The sequence below is a fragment of the Tachysurus fulvidraco genome, chromosome 15 (assembly GCF_022655615.1).
Source record: "Tachysurus fulvidraco isolate hzauxx_2018 chromosome 15, HZAU_PFXX_2.0, whole genome shotgun sequence".
NCBI classification, from domain to species: Eukaryota; Metazoa; Chordata; class Actinopteri; order Siluriformes; family Bagridae; genus Tachysurus; species Tachysurus fulvidraco.
In genome coordinates this window covers 754,256-772,608 of record NC_062532.1, presented here as the reverse complement: position 1 = coordinate 772,608, position 18,353 = coordinate 754,256, and the positions used below count along the sequence as shown (strand labels likewise).

General features: G+C 35.8%; 2 protein-coding genes and 1 long non-coding RNA gene across 4 annotated transcripts in view; 1 reads left to right on the top strand and 2 right to left on the bottom strand.

The window, feature by feature from the left end:
* LOC113651616 (aerolysin-like protein) overlaps window positions 1-18,353 on the bottom strand; it is a 382,868-nt gene that overhangs the window by 204,303 nt on the left and 160,212 nt on the right. The gene's annotated exons all lie outside the window — the stretch shown is intronic.
* LOC113639723 lies at window positions 2,840-5,218 on the top strand. 2 transcript variants are annotated; one of them, XR_003439880.2, is made up of 3 exons: window positions 2,840-4,251; window positions 4,346-4,586; window positions 4,717-5,218. It is a non-coding gene; the product is annotated as an uncharacterized LOC113639723 (long non-coding RNA). The 2 variants fall into 2 exon arrangements; XR_003439879.2 differs by having other exon boundaries at window positions 2,841-4,251; window positions 4,325-4,586.
* Window positions 16,359-17,970, bottom strand: LOC125138610 (aerolysin-like protein). Its single transcript, XM_047800512.1, has 2 exons — window positions 17,825-17,970; window positions 16,359-16,925 (listed from the first exon to the last, which is right to left on the bottom strand). Exon 2 carries the CDS (start codon window positions 16,914-16,916, stop codon window positions 16,479-16,481), a length of 438 nt encoding a protein of 145 aa, XP_047656468.1. The 5' UTR covers window positions 16,917-16,925; window positions 17,825-17,970; the 3' UTR covers window positions 16,359-16,478.

Genomic DNA, 18,353 nt, shown 5'->3' with positions numbered 1-18,353 from the left:
TTACAGTATTCACACCTCAGAATTAAGACATTATCAACTTTAATTCTACAGTGATTTACTTTACCAGTACTGACAGATTTTATTTATTAATGACAAAACACACTGTAATAGAAAATGGTCAGAATTAAGCTTTCATAATATGAGTTAAACATTATTATATACAGTAACTATAATCTGTAATACTATAATCTATAGTGGTGTAATTTATCTACAACCACCAGCTAAGGCACACATATCTGTGCTTGTATGTATAAGTATGGTATACGATTAGGTCAAGTACAGGTATAGTATAGGTCAAGACCAAATACAATATCTGATACAGTACACAGTGAAATGAAACGTTTGTCCAGGACCCTGGTGCTACATAAAGACACCGACCTACATGAGACAACACAGAACTAATTAATCTATCGACATAAAGAGACAGTGCAAACAGACAATATAATAAACTACAATACAGATATATAAAGACAGCACCATAAAAATATACATAGTTATTCTGTGCAAAAAAAAGAAAAGTTTCCTTTAACTGGAGTTAACTAAAATAAATAAACCATGTTTAACCCCATTGCTATAATAAAACACAAGCGGATTTCACTTACATGATAAAAGTCGGTCATGTTAACATTGTTCAGTTAATGTGTTCACCACCAATGAGGATTTCACACAACAGAAAATTTTCAGAATCGAGATTTCATAATATGAGTTAAAGAAACCTTAAATTAAGCATTAACACATACAGTAATTATAAAGCTATAATACTCTAATCTACATACAGTGTCAGTTACAGTCTTAATACTGAAAGCAAAAGCATTTACGTTAAACACTAACTGTGGCAGGACAGAAAATACACACAAAATAATCAATATGTAACACCAATACATATGTGACCTAAGGGCTCTTGGAATGTTCTACAAAAAAGCATCTGGTCTTCATTGGATGTAGGAACAACGAGGTGGTATTTATTTTCTCCTCATTTTAATGTAGTGCAAAAACTAGAAAAAAGCAAAAAAGTAGATAGTCCCCCCTGATTTTCGGCGGGAGTTTCGGCCGCTCCGCCTCGCTCTCACTCCCCGCGGCGCTGAAGTTCGGGAGCTCGCGCTTAGTGCCGCTGACCAAGGTGCTGAACCGCCGCCTTTTACACTCTCCTGCTTCTTGGCTGCCGATGCAGTGGGCAAAGAGCGGTTTTATCTCCATGCATTTGCGGCGGTGCATGTGCCTCCATTACACTGTGTACAAAGCCAGTTCCACGGAGATCTCCATGATGTGTTGGAGGTTGCAGTGGAAGATCTTGAGTGTCCTGTCCAGAGCCCCGACTCTGCATGGGTGATTCTTTTGGTTGATTGTTCACCCAATCTCTGTGCACTCAAAAGAAAAGCTTGATGCAATCAAATAATCAGTACAGAAATATAAACCCTGAGCTCTCATCCTGGTCCAACGTGTTTTATGCAGCTGGACCGGACCGAGACTCGAGTTGACCGACTTTGATCCAAATCTTGCATCTGGTTTCTTTAAAAAGGTCATTCAATAAACAGATAGTTTACATGGCTGTCTGTCTCAACATACTTCACTTCTTTCAAAGCACAAAGCAGATCAAGTTTATTAGAAATCAATTTTCCAAACCCACTTTAATTGAAACTGTGAAAGTCTTGTAGATATTTTAATTTTGTATTATATTTAATGTTTTAAGATGAATGTTATGTTTGAGATGATTAAAAAATACTTTTTATGAATGATTATAAATGGAAATTCTTTTTGGTCAGTCATTTTACCTTATATATTTTTTTCATATATATATATATATATATATATATATATATATATATATATATATATATATATATATATATATATATATATATATATATATATATTTTTTAAGTATTGTAGTTATTTTAATTTTGTATTATATTTAAGTTTGAGATGATTTTTAAAGGCCATGCAAGGAGAGCATTAATTAGAGAAGCCGCCAAGAGGCCCATGGTAACTCTGGAGGAGCTGCAGAGATCCACAGCTCAGGTTGGAGAATCTGTCCACACTATTAGTGTTGCACTCGACAAATCTGGTCTTTATGGAAGAATGGCAAGAAAAAAGCCATAGTTGAAAGAAAGCCATAAGAAATCCCGTTTACATTTTGCAAACATCATGTTGAAGAAGGTTCTCTGGTCAGATGAGTCCAATATTGAACTTTTTTGCCAAAATTCAAAATGTTATGTTTGGCAGAAACCTAACACTGCACATCACCCTGAACACACCATGGACAGAAGGGACAGGGAGGATGGTCAGAGTTGATGGGAAGATGGATGGAGCCAAATACAGGGCAAACGTAGATGAAAACCTGTTAGAGTCTGCAAAAGACATGAGCCTGGGGCAGAGGTTCACCTTCCAGCAAGACAATGACCCTAAACATACAGCCGGAGCTACAATGGAGTGGTTTAGACCAAAGCATATTCATGTGTTAGAATGGCCCAGTCAAATCAAGACCTAAATCCAATTGAGAATCTGTGGCGAGACTTAAAATTTGCTTATGCTCACCATCCAATCTGACTGAGCTTGAGCTATTTTGCAAAGATAAGTGGGTAAAAATTTCACTCTCTAGATGGGCAAAGCTGGTAGAGACGTATCCCAAAAGACTTGCAGCGGAAGGTTTGGTCTACAAAGTCATGCCAAACTATTCAGATATTTATTTGTAAATAAAATTTGGAGACCATTTATCATTTTCCTTCCACTTCACAATTATTTTCCACTTTGAGTTGGTCTATCACATAAAATCCTAATAAAATACATTTTTGTTTGTGGTTGTAACGTGTCAAAATGTGAAAAAGTTCAGTGGGTATGAATACTTTTGCAAGGCACTATATATATTCCAGGAAAATCAAACTGAAGGTGAAAAGACTAGATTCATGGATGAGTATTTTTCCATCAGTGATTGTTTTATTCTTTAAGAATTACAGATTTACAGTATTACATAATTTCATGTGATGAATACATGTTTAACCCTATATATGTAAATATCCCATTCATTTGTTTTATAGATTTTGCAGCAGACCAAGTTGATTGTGGCTCATTAAGCAGCTCATATGGATTCCTTTAAAATGTTCCTCTATGTGTCATGTGTTACCATCATCATCCCAACGCTGATGTCTGTTGTCAGTTGATAAAACACACATTCAATGTCTTCTGTTATTAAAGAATGATAGAATTTCATTAACAAGTTATTTCACTTCTCATAATTTCTAGAAAACTGAAGTGAAATTTGCTTAGCAACAATACACTGGAAAAGCAATTAGAAAAAATATAAAGTAAAATAAACTGACAAAAGAAGAAATAAATCAAAATAAATCATAAATAAAAAGCATCTAAAAATCATCTCCAACTTTAGATAAAACATTAAATATAATACAAAATTAAAATATCTACAAGACTTTCACAGTTTCAATTAAAGTGGGTTTGGAAATTTGATTTGTAATAAAGTTCACACCACTATTGATTCTAAAACACTTTTATTTCTGTCAATGTAAAATGTCATCCACCTTTTCACAAACGGTTCTTTAGGGAACACAGTGAAGAATTAAAAAAGTAAAAATGGTACATGTGTTCATCCTGTCATTTACGGTTACTGTCATGAGGAGGTTTCACCATTTCTTCTAGTTTATTTTCCATAGCTTCCTTCTTCCTTGCTTTCTGTCTTTGTTGTCTTTTATTTCATTTCTCTCTTTTTGCTGCATTAATTTGTTTCTTTATTGTATTGGATGAGATTGTCACATAAGGATAACCAGATGCATGTTGTATAGAAGTTACACATGTATGGCAGCCACTCTACTCCAAAAATTTCTATTAACCATCCAAGACATGTGTTAGAAAATAATCATAATTAAGCATTCAGAGGTGCAGGATATATTTAATAGGAGTCAAAGCTTTAACATATACAGTAAGAGGAAGATTATTGTACTGTAACTAGCCATAATCTACATACACAGTTAAAAATGTACATAATGTAAACAAGAATTTTTTTCTCGACTTACAAGGAAGTAGTCAAAAGCATGTAGTGAAAAGGTTCATTCTTTAATTAACGTCTTGTTAGAGAAGCAAGTTTATGGATAAGACAGAAACTGCACACATTCATATTTATACTATTTAAAGTTGGTTGTCTTGGACCTTGGACACACCCTTGGACCTTGGACACACCCTTGGACCTTGGACACACCCTTGGAACTTGGACACACCCTTGGACCTTGGACACAGCCCTTTGTGAGATGAATATACAAAAAGTGTTTTAACTTGTTTTACATCATATATTGTATGTATGTATGTTTTTTCACAGCTTCTGGCTTTGGCACAGTAGCACGGCCATAACATGGAAACGTGTCACAAGTTAACTGTTCAATAAAACACACATGTACAGCTGCTCTTCGCCCACTGCATCGGCAACCCTGAAGCGGTAGAGTGGAAAAGGCGGCGGTTCAGCACCTTGGCCAGCGGCACTAACCACGAGCTCCCGATCTCCAGCACCGTGGCCAGCACCGCGGCAAGTGAGAGCGGGGCGGAGCGGCCGAAACTCCCGCCGAAAATCACGGACCAATCAGGTGCGCCGCTGGAGCATTCACCCTCCAGGAGGAAAGCAGAGCAGGAAGCAAGGCTCAGCGGCTGGCGAGAGGAAAAGTAGGCGTGCCAAACGGGACTAATGCTTGTTATTGTTCTTATATTTTTTTACAGAGACATCCAGCTGCCCCAGGACACCTCATTGCCGATTGAGCCTTCACTACGCTCTTGGAGAGGACCGCTTCACGGCTATCCAGCCGCCCTCCTCCTGTTGTCTCGTTTGAGAGCCTGGAACTTTGCCTATGCGCCCCCTACAGGAAGGATGTGTTTTTGCTTTGACTGCCTTATTAATTTTCATTCTGCTTTTAGTGGTTGAGAAATTAAACTACAAATATTGGTCCATGTATGCAAAGCATTACTCTATGTAAATAATAAAAAAAAAGATTGGTTTCAATGCTAATTGATTCCTATTGTTCAGCTGATTTATCTTGAATTAGATTCCATAGAGACATTTGCCATCTTGACGTGGCCAAAGTGAAAAGCAGGTGAAATGCTCTCAATCTTCAAATATAATACATTTTCAACCAATTGTATTATTGGATGACTATTTATTTATTTATTATTTTTTATTAGTTGTTTGTGTTTGATTAAAATTATTTATTTATTTTTTTCTGAGTATGAAAGTGTAGAGTTTGCTTAATGTTCGTGTAAGTTCTGAGGCATGTTATTCCCAAATGCAACATCAAGATGAACATCTGGTTTCAGACCCCAACTTTTCAAGCTTGCATAAAACTGTCCAAGGTGCTACGTTTCTTATCTCATTGTGCCACATGCTTATCAGGTGATCGTGCCAAGTAGTTATTACATTAGCTTATAATATATGCAGTTTAATGTGTACCAATTTAAACATGGACATTATATATGACTCAGAAAAATGTTTATCTATTAGCATCAGGGAAAACAAAAAAAGACAAAAGGTCTTACGGAAGGACTTTTGATGACCACTGAAGTACTTGCCATTGAATGTTAGATTAGCAGTTAAGGTGTTGGACTACTGATCGGACGGTTGTGAGTTTAAATCCCAGGTCCACCAATCTGCCACTTCTGGCCCCATGAGTAAAGCCCTTAACCCTCATTTGTATAAAATGAGGTTAAATGCCAGTTGTTCTGGAAAAGTGCATCTACCAAATGCCAAATGTGTCTAACAACTGGCAAATAAAGTACTTAAAATATTTAAACTAATTGTTAAGAGTGTGTGGTGAGCTGAGCCATCTTTGAGTAACTGGTCCTCTTTGAATAAATGATCCAAATCCTCTATGTTTCAGTCACACACACACACACACACACACACACACACACACACACAGCTATTTTTGGTTTCACTCAGTTCCTTAAGACCTATTATTTTACTTCTCATAATTTCTAGAAAACTGAAATTTGCTTAGCAACAATACACTGGACAATTTGAATAAATATAATGTAAAATAAAGTGACATAAAAGAAAGAAATAAAAATAAATCAAAAATAAAAAGTCACTAAAAATCAAAACTTTAAATAAAACATTAAAGGGGTGGTAAAACACGTTTTGTTGAAGGCTTGATAGTGTTTGTGGAGTGCACTGTAACATGTGTTCATGCTTCATTTTTTAAAAAAATGCAAAATTTCATATATTTTACCTTTATTCTACACTGCTCTGTCCCTCCTTGTAAAACGGTCTGATGGCTTCTGGGTTCTATGAAGCCAGTTCCTCAAAAATAGCAATGGGCTTTGATTGGTTAGCTGGCACAGTGTGTTGTGATTCGCTAACCGCCTAGTTAACTCTTTTCCACAACAATATAAAATGCCCCCCACCCATTTAATATTCACGGGGTTTGTTTGTGAGGGGTTTGTGTAAATATCGGGGTTAGGGACGTCAGCAACCCTGGAGGAATGTCGAGTAGTCCTTACCGGCCATTTGCTGTAGTCCGTAGAAATGGATTTCTTTAAAAGCAAATATCTCCCTTTGCTTAAAACTTTGAACTTTGTAACTTTGCAAATGTTGATTATGCTCAGACAGGAACATTACACACTAGCTAAAGTTAGAAAGGTGAAATCGTGTTTTACCACCCCTTTAAAGCGGAAAGAAAGCTGTCAAAAGTGAAAGGCTAGTTGTGCCAATGATGTTACTATAGGTGTAGCTAAGAACACCTACTAGTGACTTCATAGTACCTGTGACGACAAAATCTCTACAGGCGTAAATGTACCTTCAGCCTTTATTGCTCGGACCAGCAATCAGTAAGCCACAATCTTTTATCTAATATTTATTCAGTCTATCCTCATCCCGATGCTCTGCTGTTACTTTTATTATCCTGTTCGGTTTTAATATCATCTTGTCAAAGCACAGGCATGTACACAAGGATCAGGAGGAAAAAATTGTTTGGATTGTTTCTCCAACCGACAAAACTTTGTCTGTGTATTATAGAACATCAAAAGTCTGTCTTGTCATTGTATTCTCTATTACACTCAATAGAAGCTCTATAGGCTTTAGATCACAAAGAACTTAGATATAAGTTGTTGTTTTTTTTCCAGTGTATCAGTTTGTCAGGTTATTTTAATTTACTTATGTTACATTTAATCTAACCAGGCGATGTTACACGATTTCCTGTAAGTGTTTGACTTGAGACCTCTTCATTTAACTTGTGTGTGTTTAATTTCTTAAATGTATTAATTTACTTACAGGTGTGTGTGTGTGTGTGTGTGTGTGTGTGTGTGTGTGTGTGTGTGTGTGTGTGTGTGTGTGTGTGTGTGTGTGTGTGTGTGTGTGTGTGTGTGTGTGTGTGTGTGTGTGTGTGTGTGTGTGTGTGTGAGCGAGAGAGAGAGAGAGAGAGAGAGAGAGAGAGAGAGAGAGAGGGAGGGAGGGAGGGAGAGAGTCTCAACTAAAGTGACCCAAAAAGAACAAAATCTTTTGACATTTTCAGATTATAATCTGTTATAATTTCCATCAATAAAATCCGTCTCAATTGAAACTAAGCTTCTGACTTGTTTTTTCCATAATTATGCGTTATTATAGATTCTTCCTGAGCACTAACACAAGTCCCAGTATTCCCAGTAAAATGTTCCTATATGTTGGAGTAAACAAACACTCATACACTACTTGAGCACATTTAATCTAATTCATATTATTATTTTGTCGTTTTTGAATCATATATTTTTAAAAACTGGATTAGTTTATTTGACAGCATTAGCAAGAACTGCCCCCTTTGTAATGAACACAGATCCACTTTAGCAGGTTATATGTTTCCAGTGAGATTCTATCATTCTTTAGTAATAGAAGATATTAAATGTGTGTCTGATCGACTGAAGAGACAACAGAGTGGCAGAGTGGGGATGATGATGGTAACACATGGCACATAGAGGAACATATTAAAGGAATCCATATTAGCTGCTAAAAAAACGCAATCAACTTGTGTGTTGCCACATCTATAAAACAAATGAGAAATTAATGGGATATTATATATATATATATATATATATATATATATATATATATATATATATATATATATATATATATATATATATATATATATATATATATGGAATTCTTAAGGAATAAAACAATCACTGATGGAAAAATACTCATCCATGAATGTAGTTTTTTCCCCTTCAGTTATATTTTCCTATAACAGTACATCGTTATAATAAACAGACATTTTAACAATATTTTATACTTAAATTTGATGTTAGTTCTTAAACTGTAGCAGCTATAAATGTTCATCCCTTAACCTCACTTTCTTCCTCTTTGTTTCATATCATGAAAACCTAAACATTGTTTAATTTAGCAAAAAGTAATAAAAACAATACAGGGTAATAAAATATAGCAAATGAAGGCATATTGTTAAGATTATGTGATCACCTGATCTATAACACCTAAATCTGAGTAGCTGGAAATGACTTTTGTATGCTCAATTATTGGCACCTCTAGACAACAAGGTTTCCATTCACACAGTTTCTTCCTCATCTTTGTTATTTTGCTCTAAGCACCTTTATGAAACTGAAGTTGAATCAGAGACTTCTGGAGAATATTTCTTTTGTCAAAGGCAAACTCTTTGGTGGCACAAAGGACACACCCAATGAGGATTTCTCACGACAGAACATGTTCAGAATCGAGCTTTCATAATATGAGTTAAAGAAACCTTAAAATAAAGCATTAACACATACAGTAATGATAAAGCTATAATACTCTAATCTACATACACAGTTAATAACCTACATAATGTCATCATGAATATACAGCACAGGTTAATTACCTTAAAATGTCAGAACATCTAAGAAACCACAATGAAGTGATTTATTATTTAATCCACATTTCTTTGTCTCACAGAAACTTTTGATAACACCTTGGAAGGGAATCATAGTTTCTGTAACTGTTAGGATTTCTTCTCCATTACATCCCATGAAAGCTCTACAGACTTTAGATATGGGCTCTTGGAATGTTCTACCAAAAAGCGTCTGGTCTGCATTGGATGTAGTAATAAATAGCTTCTGGAGTGAAATGTTCTGCCCTGTGACCGAAGAAAACAGTGATTTCATTTATTCCACTGGTCTTCCAAAGGTGCTGTAGCTTTGTGTAATAACTGGACTTGATTTTTTTCTTTTTACATTTACAGAAGATTAATGTTATGATTCCCATCAATAAAATCCATTTCGATCGAAAGTAAGCTTCTGACTTGTTTTTTCCATAATTATGTATTATTCTAGATTCTTCCTGAGCACTACCACTAAACAGTTTTCCTGTTCAAGTTTTAAAACCTTGGAAAGGTCTGCTTCTAGTCCCAGTCTTCCTAGTAAAATGTTTCTATATTCCTGGGTTAAACAAACACTCATACACAAGTAAATTTTTTCTTTACACTTTCTCCACTATAATTATTATCTATTCCTTTAGACTTTGTCCATTTTGGCCATAACATCTACTACATAACACACTGTTCCATAACGTACACATGTCAATATTAGTGACACGTTACTGGTAGCTACTTAACCTTCTCCAAGTTCTCTGTAGCTGTTTAATATACAGTACAGGACACCTGGACATCACAGCCATGTGTACAGTATGTTCCCAAAGTGTTCCAGTAAAACTGAAGGTAAACTGTTGTCTATAATATGTAGGATTACATTTCACTGTAACTAAGAGGCTTATACATTACCTGTTCCTGTATCTCAATGCTCCTTTGTATAAAGCCAGTACCATGAAGATCTCTATGATGTGTTGTAGGATGGAGTAGAAGATCTCGAGTGTCCTGAAAAAAGCCCTGACTCTGAATGGGTGATTCTTTTGGTTGATTTTTTTCCTCCAAATCTCTGTGCACATCCCTGTGCTTTGACAAGACAATATTAAAACCGAACAGGAAAATAAACGTAACAGCAGAGCATCGGGACGAGGATAGACTGAATAAATATTAGATAAAAGATTGTGGCTTACTGATTGCTGGTCCGAGCAATAAAGGCTGAAGGTACATTTACACCTGTAGAGATTTTGTCGTCACAGGTACTATGAAGTCACTAGTAGGTGTTCTCAGCTACACCTATAGTAACATCATTGGCACAACTAGCCTTTCACTTTTGACAGCTTTCTTTCTGCTTTAAAGGGGTGGTAAAACACGATTTCACCTTTCTAACTTTAGCTAGTGTGTAATGTTCCTGTCTGAGCATAAACAACATCTGCAAAGTTACAAAGTTCAAAGTTTTAAGCAAATCGAGATATTTGCTTTTAAAGAAATCCATTTCTACGGACTACAGCAAATGGCTGGTAAGGACTACCCGACATTCCTCCAGGGTTGCTGACGTCCCTAACCCCGATATTTACACAAACCCCTCACAAACAAACCCCGTGAATATTAAATGGGTGGGGGGCATTTTATATTGTTGTGGAAAAGAGTTAACTAGGCGGTTAGCGAATCACAACACACTGTGCCAGCTAACCAATCAAAGCCCATTGCTATTTTTGAGGAACTGGCTTCATAGAACCCAGAAGCCATCAGACCGTTTTACAAGGAGGGACAGAGCAGTGTAGAATAAAGGTAAAATATATGAAATTTTGCATTTTTTTAAAAAAATGAAGCATGAACACGTTACAGTGCACTCCACAAACACTATCAAGCCTTCAACAAAACGTGTTTTACCACCCATTTAATGTTTTATTTAAAGTTTTGATTTTTAGTGACTTTTTATTTTTGATTTATTTTTATTTCTTTCTTTTATGTCACTTTATTTTACATTATTTTTATTCAAATTGTCCAGTGTATTGTTGCTAAGCAAATTTCAGTTTTCTAGAAATTATGAGAAGTAAAATAATAGGTCTTAAGGAACTGAGTGAAACCAAAAATAGCTGTGTGTGTGTGTGTGTGTGTGTGTGTGTGTGTGTGTGTGTGTGTGTGTGTGTGTGTGTGTGTGTGTGTGTGTGTGTGTGTGTGTGTGTGTGTGTGTGTGTGACTCAAACATAGAGGATTTGGATCATTTCCAGTTACTCAAAGATGGCTCAGCTCACCACACACTCTTAACAATTAGTTTAAATAATTTAAGTACTTTATTTGGTTGTTAGACACATTTGGCATTTGGTAGATGCACTTTTCCAGAACAACTGGCATTTAACCTCATTTTATACAAATGAGGGTTAAGGGCTTTACTCATGGGGCCAGAAGTGGCAGATTGGTGGACCTGGGATTTAAACTCACAACCGTCCGATCAGTAGTCCAACACCTTAACTGCTAATCTAACACATCCAATGGCAAGTACTTCAGTGGTCATCAAAAGTCCTTCCGTAAGACCTTTTGTACTTTTTTTGTTTTCCCTGCTGCTAATAGATAAACATTTTTCTGAGTGGAGTGATAAGTCATATATAATGTCCATGTTTAAATTGGTACACATTAAACTGCATATATTATAAGCTAATGTAATAACTACTTGGCACGATCACCTGATAATCATGTGGCACAATGAGATAAGAAATGTAGCACCTTGGACAGTTTTAGGCAAGCTTGAAAAATTGGGGTCTGAAACCAGATGTTCATCTTGATGTTGCATTTGGGAATAACATGCCTCAGAACTTACATGAACATTAAGCAAACTCGACACTTTCATACTCAGAAAAAATAAATAAATAATTTTAATCAAACATGAACAACTAATAAAAAATAATAAATAAATAAATAAATAGTCATCCAATAATACAATTGGTTGAAATGTATTATATTTGAAGATTGAGAGCATTTCACCTGCTTTTCACTTGGAAAATGGAAAATGTCCATATGGAATCTAATTCAAGATAAATCAGCTGAACAATATGAATCAATTAGCATTGAAACCAATCTTTCTTTTTTATTATTAACATAGAGTAATGCTTTGCATACATGGACCAATATTTGGAGTTTAATTTCTCAACCACTGAAAGCAGAACGAAAATTAATAAGGCAGTCAAAGCAAAAACACATCCTTCCTGTAGGGGGCGCATAGGCAAAGTTCCAGGCTCTCAAACGAAACAACAGGAGGAGGAGGGCGGCTGGATAGCGGTGAAGCGGTCCTCTCCAAGAGCGTAGGGAAAGCTCAATCGGCAATGAGGTGTCCTGGGGCAGCTGGATGTCGCTGTAAAAAATATAAGAACCATGACAAGCATTAGTCCCGTTTGGCACGTCCATTTTTCCCTCTACAGCCGCTGAGCCTTGCTTCCTGCTCTGCTTTCCTCCTGGAGGGTGAATGCTCCAGCGGCGCACCTGATTGGTCCGTGATTTTCGGCGGAGTTTCGGCCGCTCCGCCCCGCTCTCACTTGCCGCGGTGCTGGCCATGGTGCTGGAGATCGGGAGCTCGTGGTTAGTGCCGCTGGCCAAGGTGCTGAACCGCCGCCTTTTCCACTCTACCGCTTCAGGGTTGCCGATGCAGTGGGCGAAGAGCAGCTGTACATGTGTGTTTTATTGAACAGTTAACTTGTGACAAGTTACCATGTTATGGCCATGCTACTGTGCCAAAGCCAGAAGCTGTGAAAAAACATACATACAATATATGATGTAAAACAAGTTAAAACACTTTTTGTATATTCATCCCACAAAGGGCTGTGTCCAAGGTCCAAGGGTGTGTCCAAGGTCCAAGGGTGTGTCCAAGGTCCAAGACAACCAACTTTAAATAGTATAAATATGAATGTGTGCAGTTTCTGTCTTATCCATAAACTTGCTTCTCTAACAAGACGTTAATTAAAGAAGGAACTTTTTCACTACATGCTTTTGACTTCTTCCTTGTAAGTCGAGAAAAAAAAATCTTGTTTACATTATGTACATTTTTAACTGTGTATGTAGATTATGGCTAGTTACAGTACAATAATCTTCCTCTTACTGTATATGTTAAAGCTTTGACTCCTATTAAATATATCACTGCACCTCTGAATGCTTAATTATGATTATTTTCTAGTACCACATGTCTTGGATGGTGGGTAAGTCTTAATTCAATAAAAATTTGTTAGCACTGGTAATGCAAAATTCCAATTGCATTAGGGGCGATTAGTTATATCTGAGGTTTGATTACTGTTAATAGAAATTTTAGGAGTAGAGTGGCTGCCATACATGTGTAACTTCTATACAACATGCATCTGGTTATCCTTATGTGACAATCTCATCCAGTACAATAAAGAAACAAAGTGAAATTAATGCAGCAAAAAGAGAGAAATGAAATAAAACACAACAAAGACAGAAAGCAAGGAAGAAGGAAGCTGTGGAAAATAAACTAGAAGAAATGGGGAAACCTGCTCATGACAGTAACTGTAACTGAAAGGATAGACACATGGAGAAATACCATTTTTACTTTTTTAATTCTTCACCGTGTTCCCTAAAGAACTGTTTGTGAAAAGGTGGATGATATTTTTAATTGACAGAAATTAAAGTGTTTTAGAATCAATAGTGGTGTGAACTTTATTACAAATCAAATTTCCAAACCCACTTTAATTGAAACTGTGAAAGTCTTGTAGATATTTTAATTTTGTATTGGATTTATTTTTTTATCTAATGTTGGAGATGACTTTTAGATGCTTTTTATTTATGATTTATTTTGATTTATTTCATTTTTGTCAGTCATGTTACCTTTTTTTTTTTTAAAAAAAAATGCTTTTCCAGTGTATTATTGCTAAGCAAATTTCACTTCAGTTTTCTAGAAATCATGAGAAGTGAAATAACTTGTTAACAAAATTCTATCATTCTTTAATAACAGAAGACATTACATGTCTGTTTTATCAACTGAACAGACATCAGAGTGGGAATGATGATGGTAACACATGAAACATAGAGGAGCATATTAAAGGAATCTAAATGAGCTGCTTAATAAACCACAATCATAAAACTTGGTCTGCTGCAAAATCTATTAAACAAATGAATGGGATATTTACATTTACATACTTTTTCACATATTGACACGTTACAACCACAAACAAAAATGTATTTTATTAGGATTTTATGTGATAGACCAACTCAAAGTGGCACATAATTGTGAAGTGGAAGGAAAATGATAAATGGTCTCCAAATTTTATTTACAAATAAATATCTGAATAGTTTGGCATGCAATTTTATTCAACCCCACTGAGTCAATACTTTGTAGAACAAACCTTCCGCTGCAAGTCTTTTGGGATACGTCTCTACCAGCTTTGCCCATCTAGAGAGTGAAATTTTTACCCATTTATCTTTGCAAAATAGCTCAAGCTCAGTCAGATTGGATGGTGAGCATAAGCAAATTTCAAGTCTCGCCACAGATTCTCAATTGGATTTAGGTCTTGATTTGACTGGGCCATTCTAACACATGAATATGCTTTGGTCTAAACCACTCCATTGTAGTTCCGAGCCTTTGCTACGCTCCTGGAGAGGACCGCTTCACCTCTACCCTGCCACCCCCCTGAAGCCCCTTAATTAAAGGGAGGGGGGACTATTTACTTTTTTGCCTTTTTCTGGTTTTTGCACTACATTAAAATGTGGAGAAAATAAATACCACCTCGTTGTTCCTACATCCAATGAAGACCAGATGCTTTTTGGAAAAACATTACAAGAGCCCTTATCTAAAGCCTGTAGAGCTTGCATTGGATGCAATGGAGAAGAAATCATAACAGTTAGAGAAATTATGATTCACTTCCAATGTCTTATCAAAAGTTTCTGTGAGACAAAAGAAATGTCACTTCATTGTGGTTTCTTAGATGTTCTGACATTTTAAGGTAAATAACTTGTGCTGTATATTCATGATTACATTATGTAGGTTATTAACTGTCTATGTAGATTAGAGTATTATAGCTTTATAATTACTGTATGTGTTAATGCTTAATTTAAGGTTTCTTAAACTCATATTATGAAAGCACTATTCTGAAAATTTTCTGTCGTGCGAAATCCTCATTGGGTGTGAACACATTAAACTGAACAATGTTAACATGACCGACTTTTTTTCATGTAAGTGAAATCCGCTTGTGTTTTATTATAGCAATGGGGTTAAACATGGTTTATTTATGTTAGTTAACTTCAGTTAAAGGAAACTTTTTTTTGTACAGAATAACCATGTATATATTTATATGGTGCAGTCTTTATATATCTGTATTGTAGTTTATTATATTGTCTGTTTGCACTGTCTCTTTATGTCGATAGATTAATTAGTTCTGTGTTGTCTCATGTAGGTCGGTGTCTTTATGTAGCACCAGGGTCCTGGACAAACGTTTCATTTCACTGTGTACTGTATCAGATATTGTATTTGGTCACAATGACATTTAAAAGCCCCTCAACTTGACCTGATCGTATACCACACTTACATACTTATACATACAAGCACAGTTATCAGTGTGTCTAAGCTGGTGGTTGTGGATAAATTACACAAGTTTTTTTTTCCCCCAGAGGAGATTTTTTTTAAAGCTTAAGATGCACAATGGAGCGATTTAATATTTAGTAGAATCATGGTTTCTGTTACAGTGGAATTTTTCTCCAAACGAAAAAATATTCAAACTGTTTATGATAAAGCATCAAAAATCTACAAAGTATTTTCTATTGTATTCCATAGAAGCTCTATAGGCTCTTTTAAAAAGCATCTGGTCTGTATTGGATCATTGTGAAGAACTCGTGTGAATGTGAATTCCAGTTTGCGGAATGTGAATTCCAGTTAGCCAAAGATGTTCAATAGGATTCAGTAGGATGTAGTAACAAATAGCTTTTGGTGCGAAATGTTCTGCCCAGAAAGCTTGGTCTCGGTCACAGGGCAGAACATTTCACTCCAGAAACTATTTATTACTACATCCAATGCAGACCAGACGCTTTTTGGTAGAACGTTCCAAGAGCCCTTATCTAAAGTCTGTAGAGCTTTCATGGGATGTAATGGAAAAGAAATCATAACAGTTACAGAAACTATGATTCCCTTCCAAGATGTTATCAAAAGTTTCTGTGTGACAAAGAAATGTGGATTAAATAATAAATCACTTCATTGTGGTTTCTTAGATGTTCTGACATTTTAAGGTAATTAACCTGTGCTGTATATTCATGATTACATTATGTAGGTTATTAACTGTGTATGTAGACTAGAGTATTATAGATTTATAATCACTGTATGTGATTATGCTTAATTTCATGGTTTCTTTAACTCATATTATGAAAGCTCGATTCTGAACATTTTCTGCCGTGAGAAATCCTCATTGTGTGTTTCCTTTGTGCCACGAGTGTATGAGTGTTTGTCTACTCCAACATATAGAAAAATTTTACTGGGAAGACTGGGACTTGTGCTAGTGCTCAGGAAGAATCTAGTATAATACATAATTATGGAAAAACGAGTCAGAAGCTTAGTTTCAATTAAGACTGATTTTATTGATGGAAATTATAACAGATTATAATCTGAAAATGTCAAAAGATTTTGGTCACTTTGGGTGAGACTATAGAAACAATGGTATACACCACATTGGTAAGCTAAGCAGATTTCTTCTTGAGCAAAGTGAAGCCAAAGCGATCAATGCCAGTCCCATATCGTCCTTGGATTCCGATGCATTTCCCAGTTTCAACATCAACTTGAACTTCTGGTTGCAGCTGAGTAAGGCGCACTTTTGCATGGAACTCCCGGAAGCTGCTTGTCGTGAATTTGATGGCACCCAGATGTGTATCATCTTTATTTGGCCAAAGTGAAAGGGAGGTGAATTTCTCATCTTTCTCAAATGTAAACTCTTTCGGACTCCCATCAGGAACACCAAACTCTTTGGGCTCGTTATCAGTAAGCCACACCTTCACGGCTTTTATCTGAGAATCACCTTCCCAAACCTGGATCTTTTGCAACCAGGATCCAGTTTCCTTGCCAGTAAAAGTAAAAGGTTGTCCTCCCCTTCCACCAACTTGAACAATACTGGTCGCCATGTTCTTAACCTTGAGACAAACATTTCAAGATGGATGAAAATAGTTCTTCTGATAAATAGGCATGTTTAAGATGATTTGTAGCTAAGATAATAAAATGCCTGAAGCATGAGCTACTGCTGATATTATTTGCTGATTCGGCTCATTAAGCTTCATTAAACAACTGTATTATTACAGTAGATGTCTTTATGTATTGTAATGGCCAGATTAATGTTTTACAAAAGGATGCCATCCTCTGTGTTCTAATAATCTGTTCGATTACATCACCCACCTTCTATTAGCACCATATACAGTAAAAAGCACATGTGCTAGCATGTCAGTGTGAAACTTTTAGACATGTGTAAGTTCTGAGTTGTGTAATTGTGGAAAGCGTTATCATGTTTGATGCTGTCTTCCCTTTATGTATTTGTCACATTTTTAAATGTTTTCTATCTGTCTTTGATACGTTATGTATAAAGTGTGTTTCCTCTCCTCATGTCAACTCATACTGTACAGAACCTCACTCTGTGTCTGAGACCCCTATGTTACATATGTTACACCATCACTAACATTTAACTTTGGGATCAAGAGACTTGTTTTTTTTTTTTTTTTAATAAACACAGAAGTGGATGTTAACTGGCGTAATTCAGAACTCTGAGACCCTAAGATTTTATTGACATCATCATGTACAGAGTTGAGTTATGGACGTCTTGTGAGAATTTAATACTGAAATTTCATAAATCAAGGTGTAATGTGATAAAGTGGGATTAACACACTGACAAACCACACTGTAATAGAAAATGATCAGAATTAAGCTTTCATAATATGAGTTAAACATTATCATATACAGTTACTATAATGCTGTAATACTATAATCTACATACACAGTTAATAACCTACATAATGTCATCAAGAATAAACTGCACACTTACAAGGAACTGATGAAGCAGGTAGCAAGAAATGTCTTCTTAAAAAGACGTCTTGTGAAGGATGCAAGTTTGTGGATGAGACAGAAGCTTCGTGCTCTCGTATTTATACCAGATAAAAAGGGTGGTGCTGAGCCTTACATCACACTTCCAAGGAACAAGTGTGTGTGTGTTTATTTTGTCCACACTGTTACTTGGAAATCAGATTTCACAAGACTTTCACCCCTCAGTGCACAATGAAGTGGTTAATTCTTTTTTGAACGTTCATTTGTGTCACTGAACCTTGTGACGACATCTTAACACAGAATCATGGTTTCTGTAACAGATACAGTGGAATTTTTCTCCAACCTACAAAACTTTCATTCTGTTTATAATAAAGCATCAAAAATCTACAATGTCTTCTGTATTGCATCAGATCGAAGCTCTATAGGCTTTAGATCAAGGTTTTGGGAATGTTCTATCAAAAAGCGTCTGGTCTGCAAATCATTATCCTGCTTAAAAAAAAAAAAAATCACATTTCATCAATAAAATACAA

Excerpts from the sequence above, each read along its gene's own strand:
- LOC125138610 (XM_047800512.1), bottom strand. The coding sequence starts at position 16,916 with ATGGCGACCAGTATTGTTCAAGTTGGTGGAAGGGGAGGACAACCTTTT.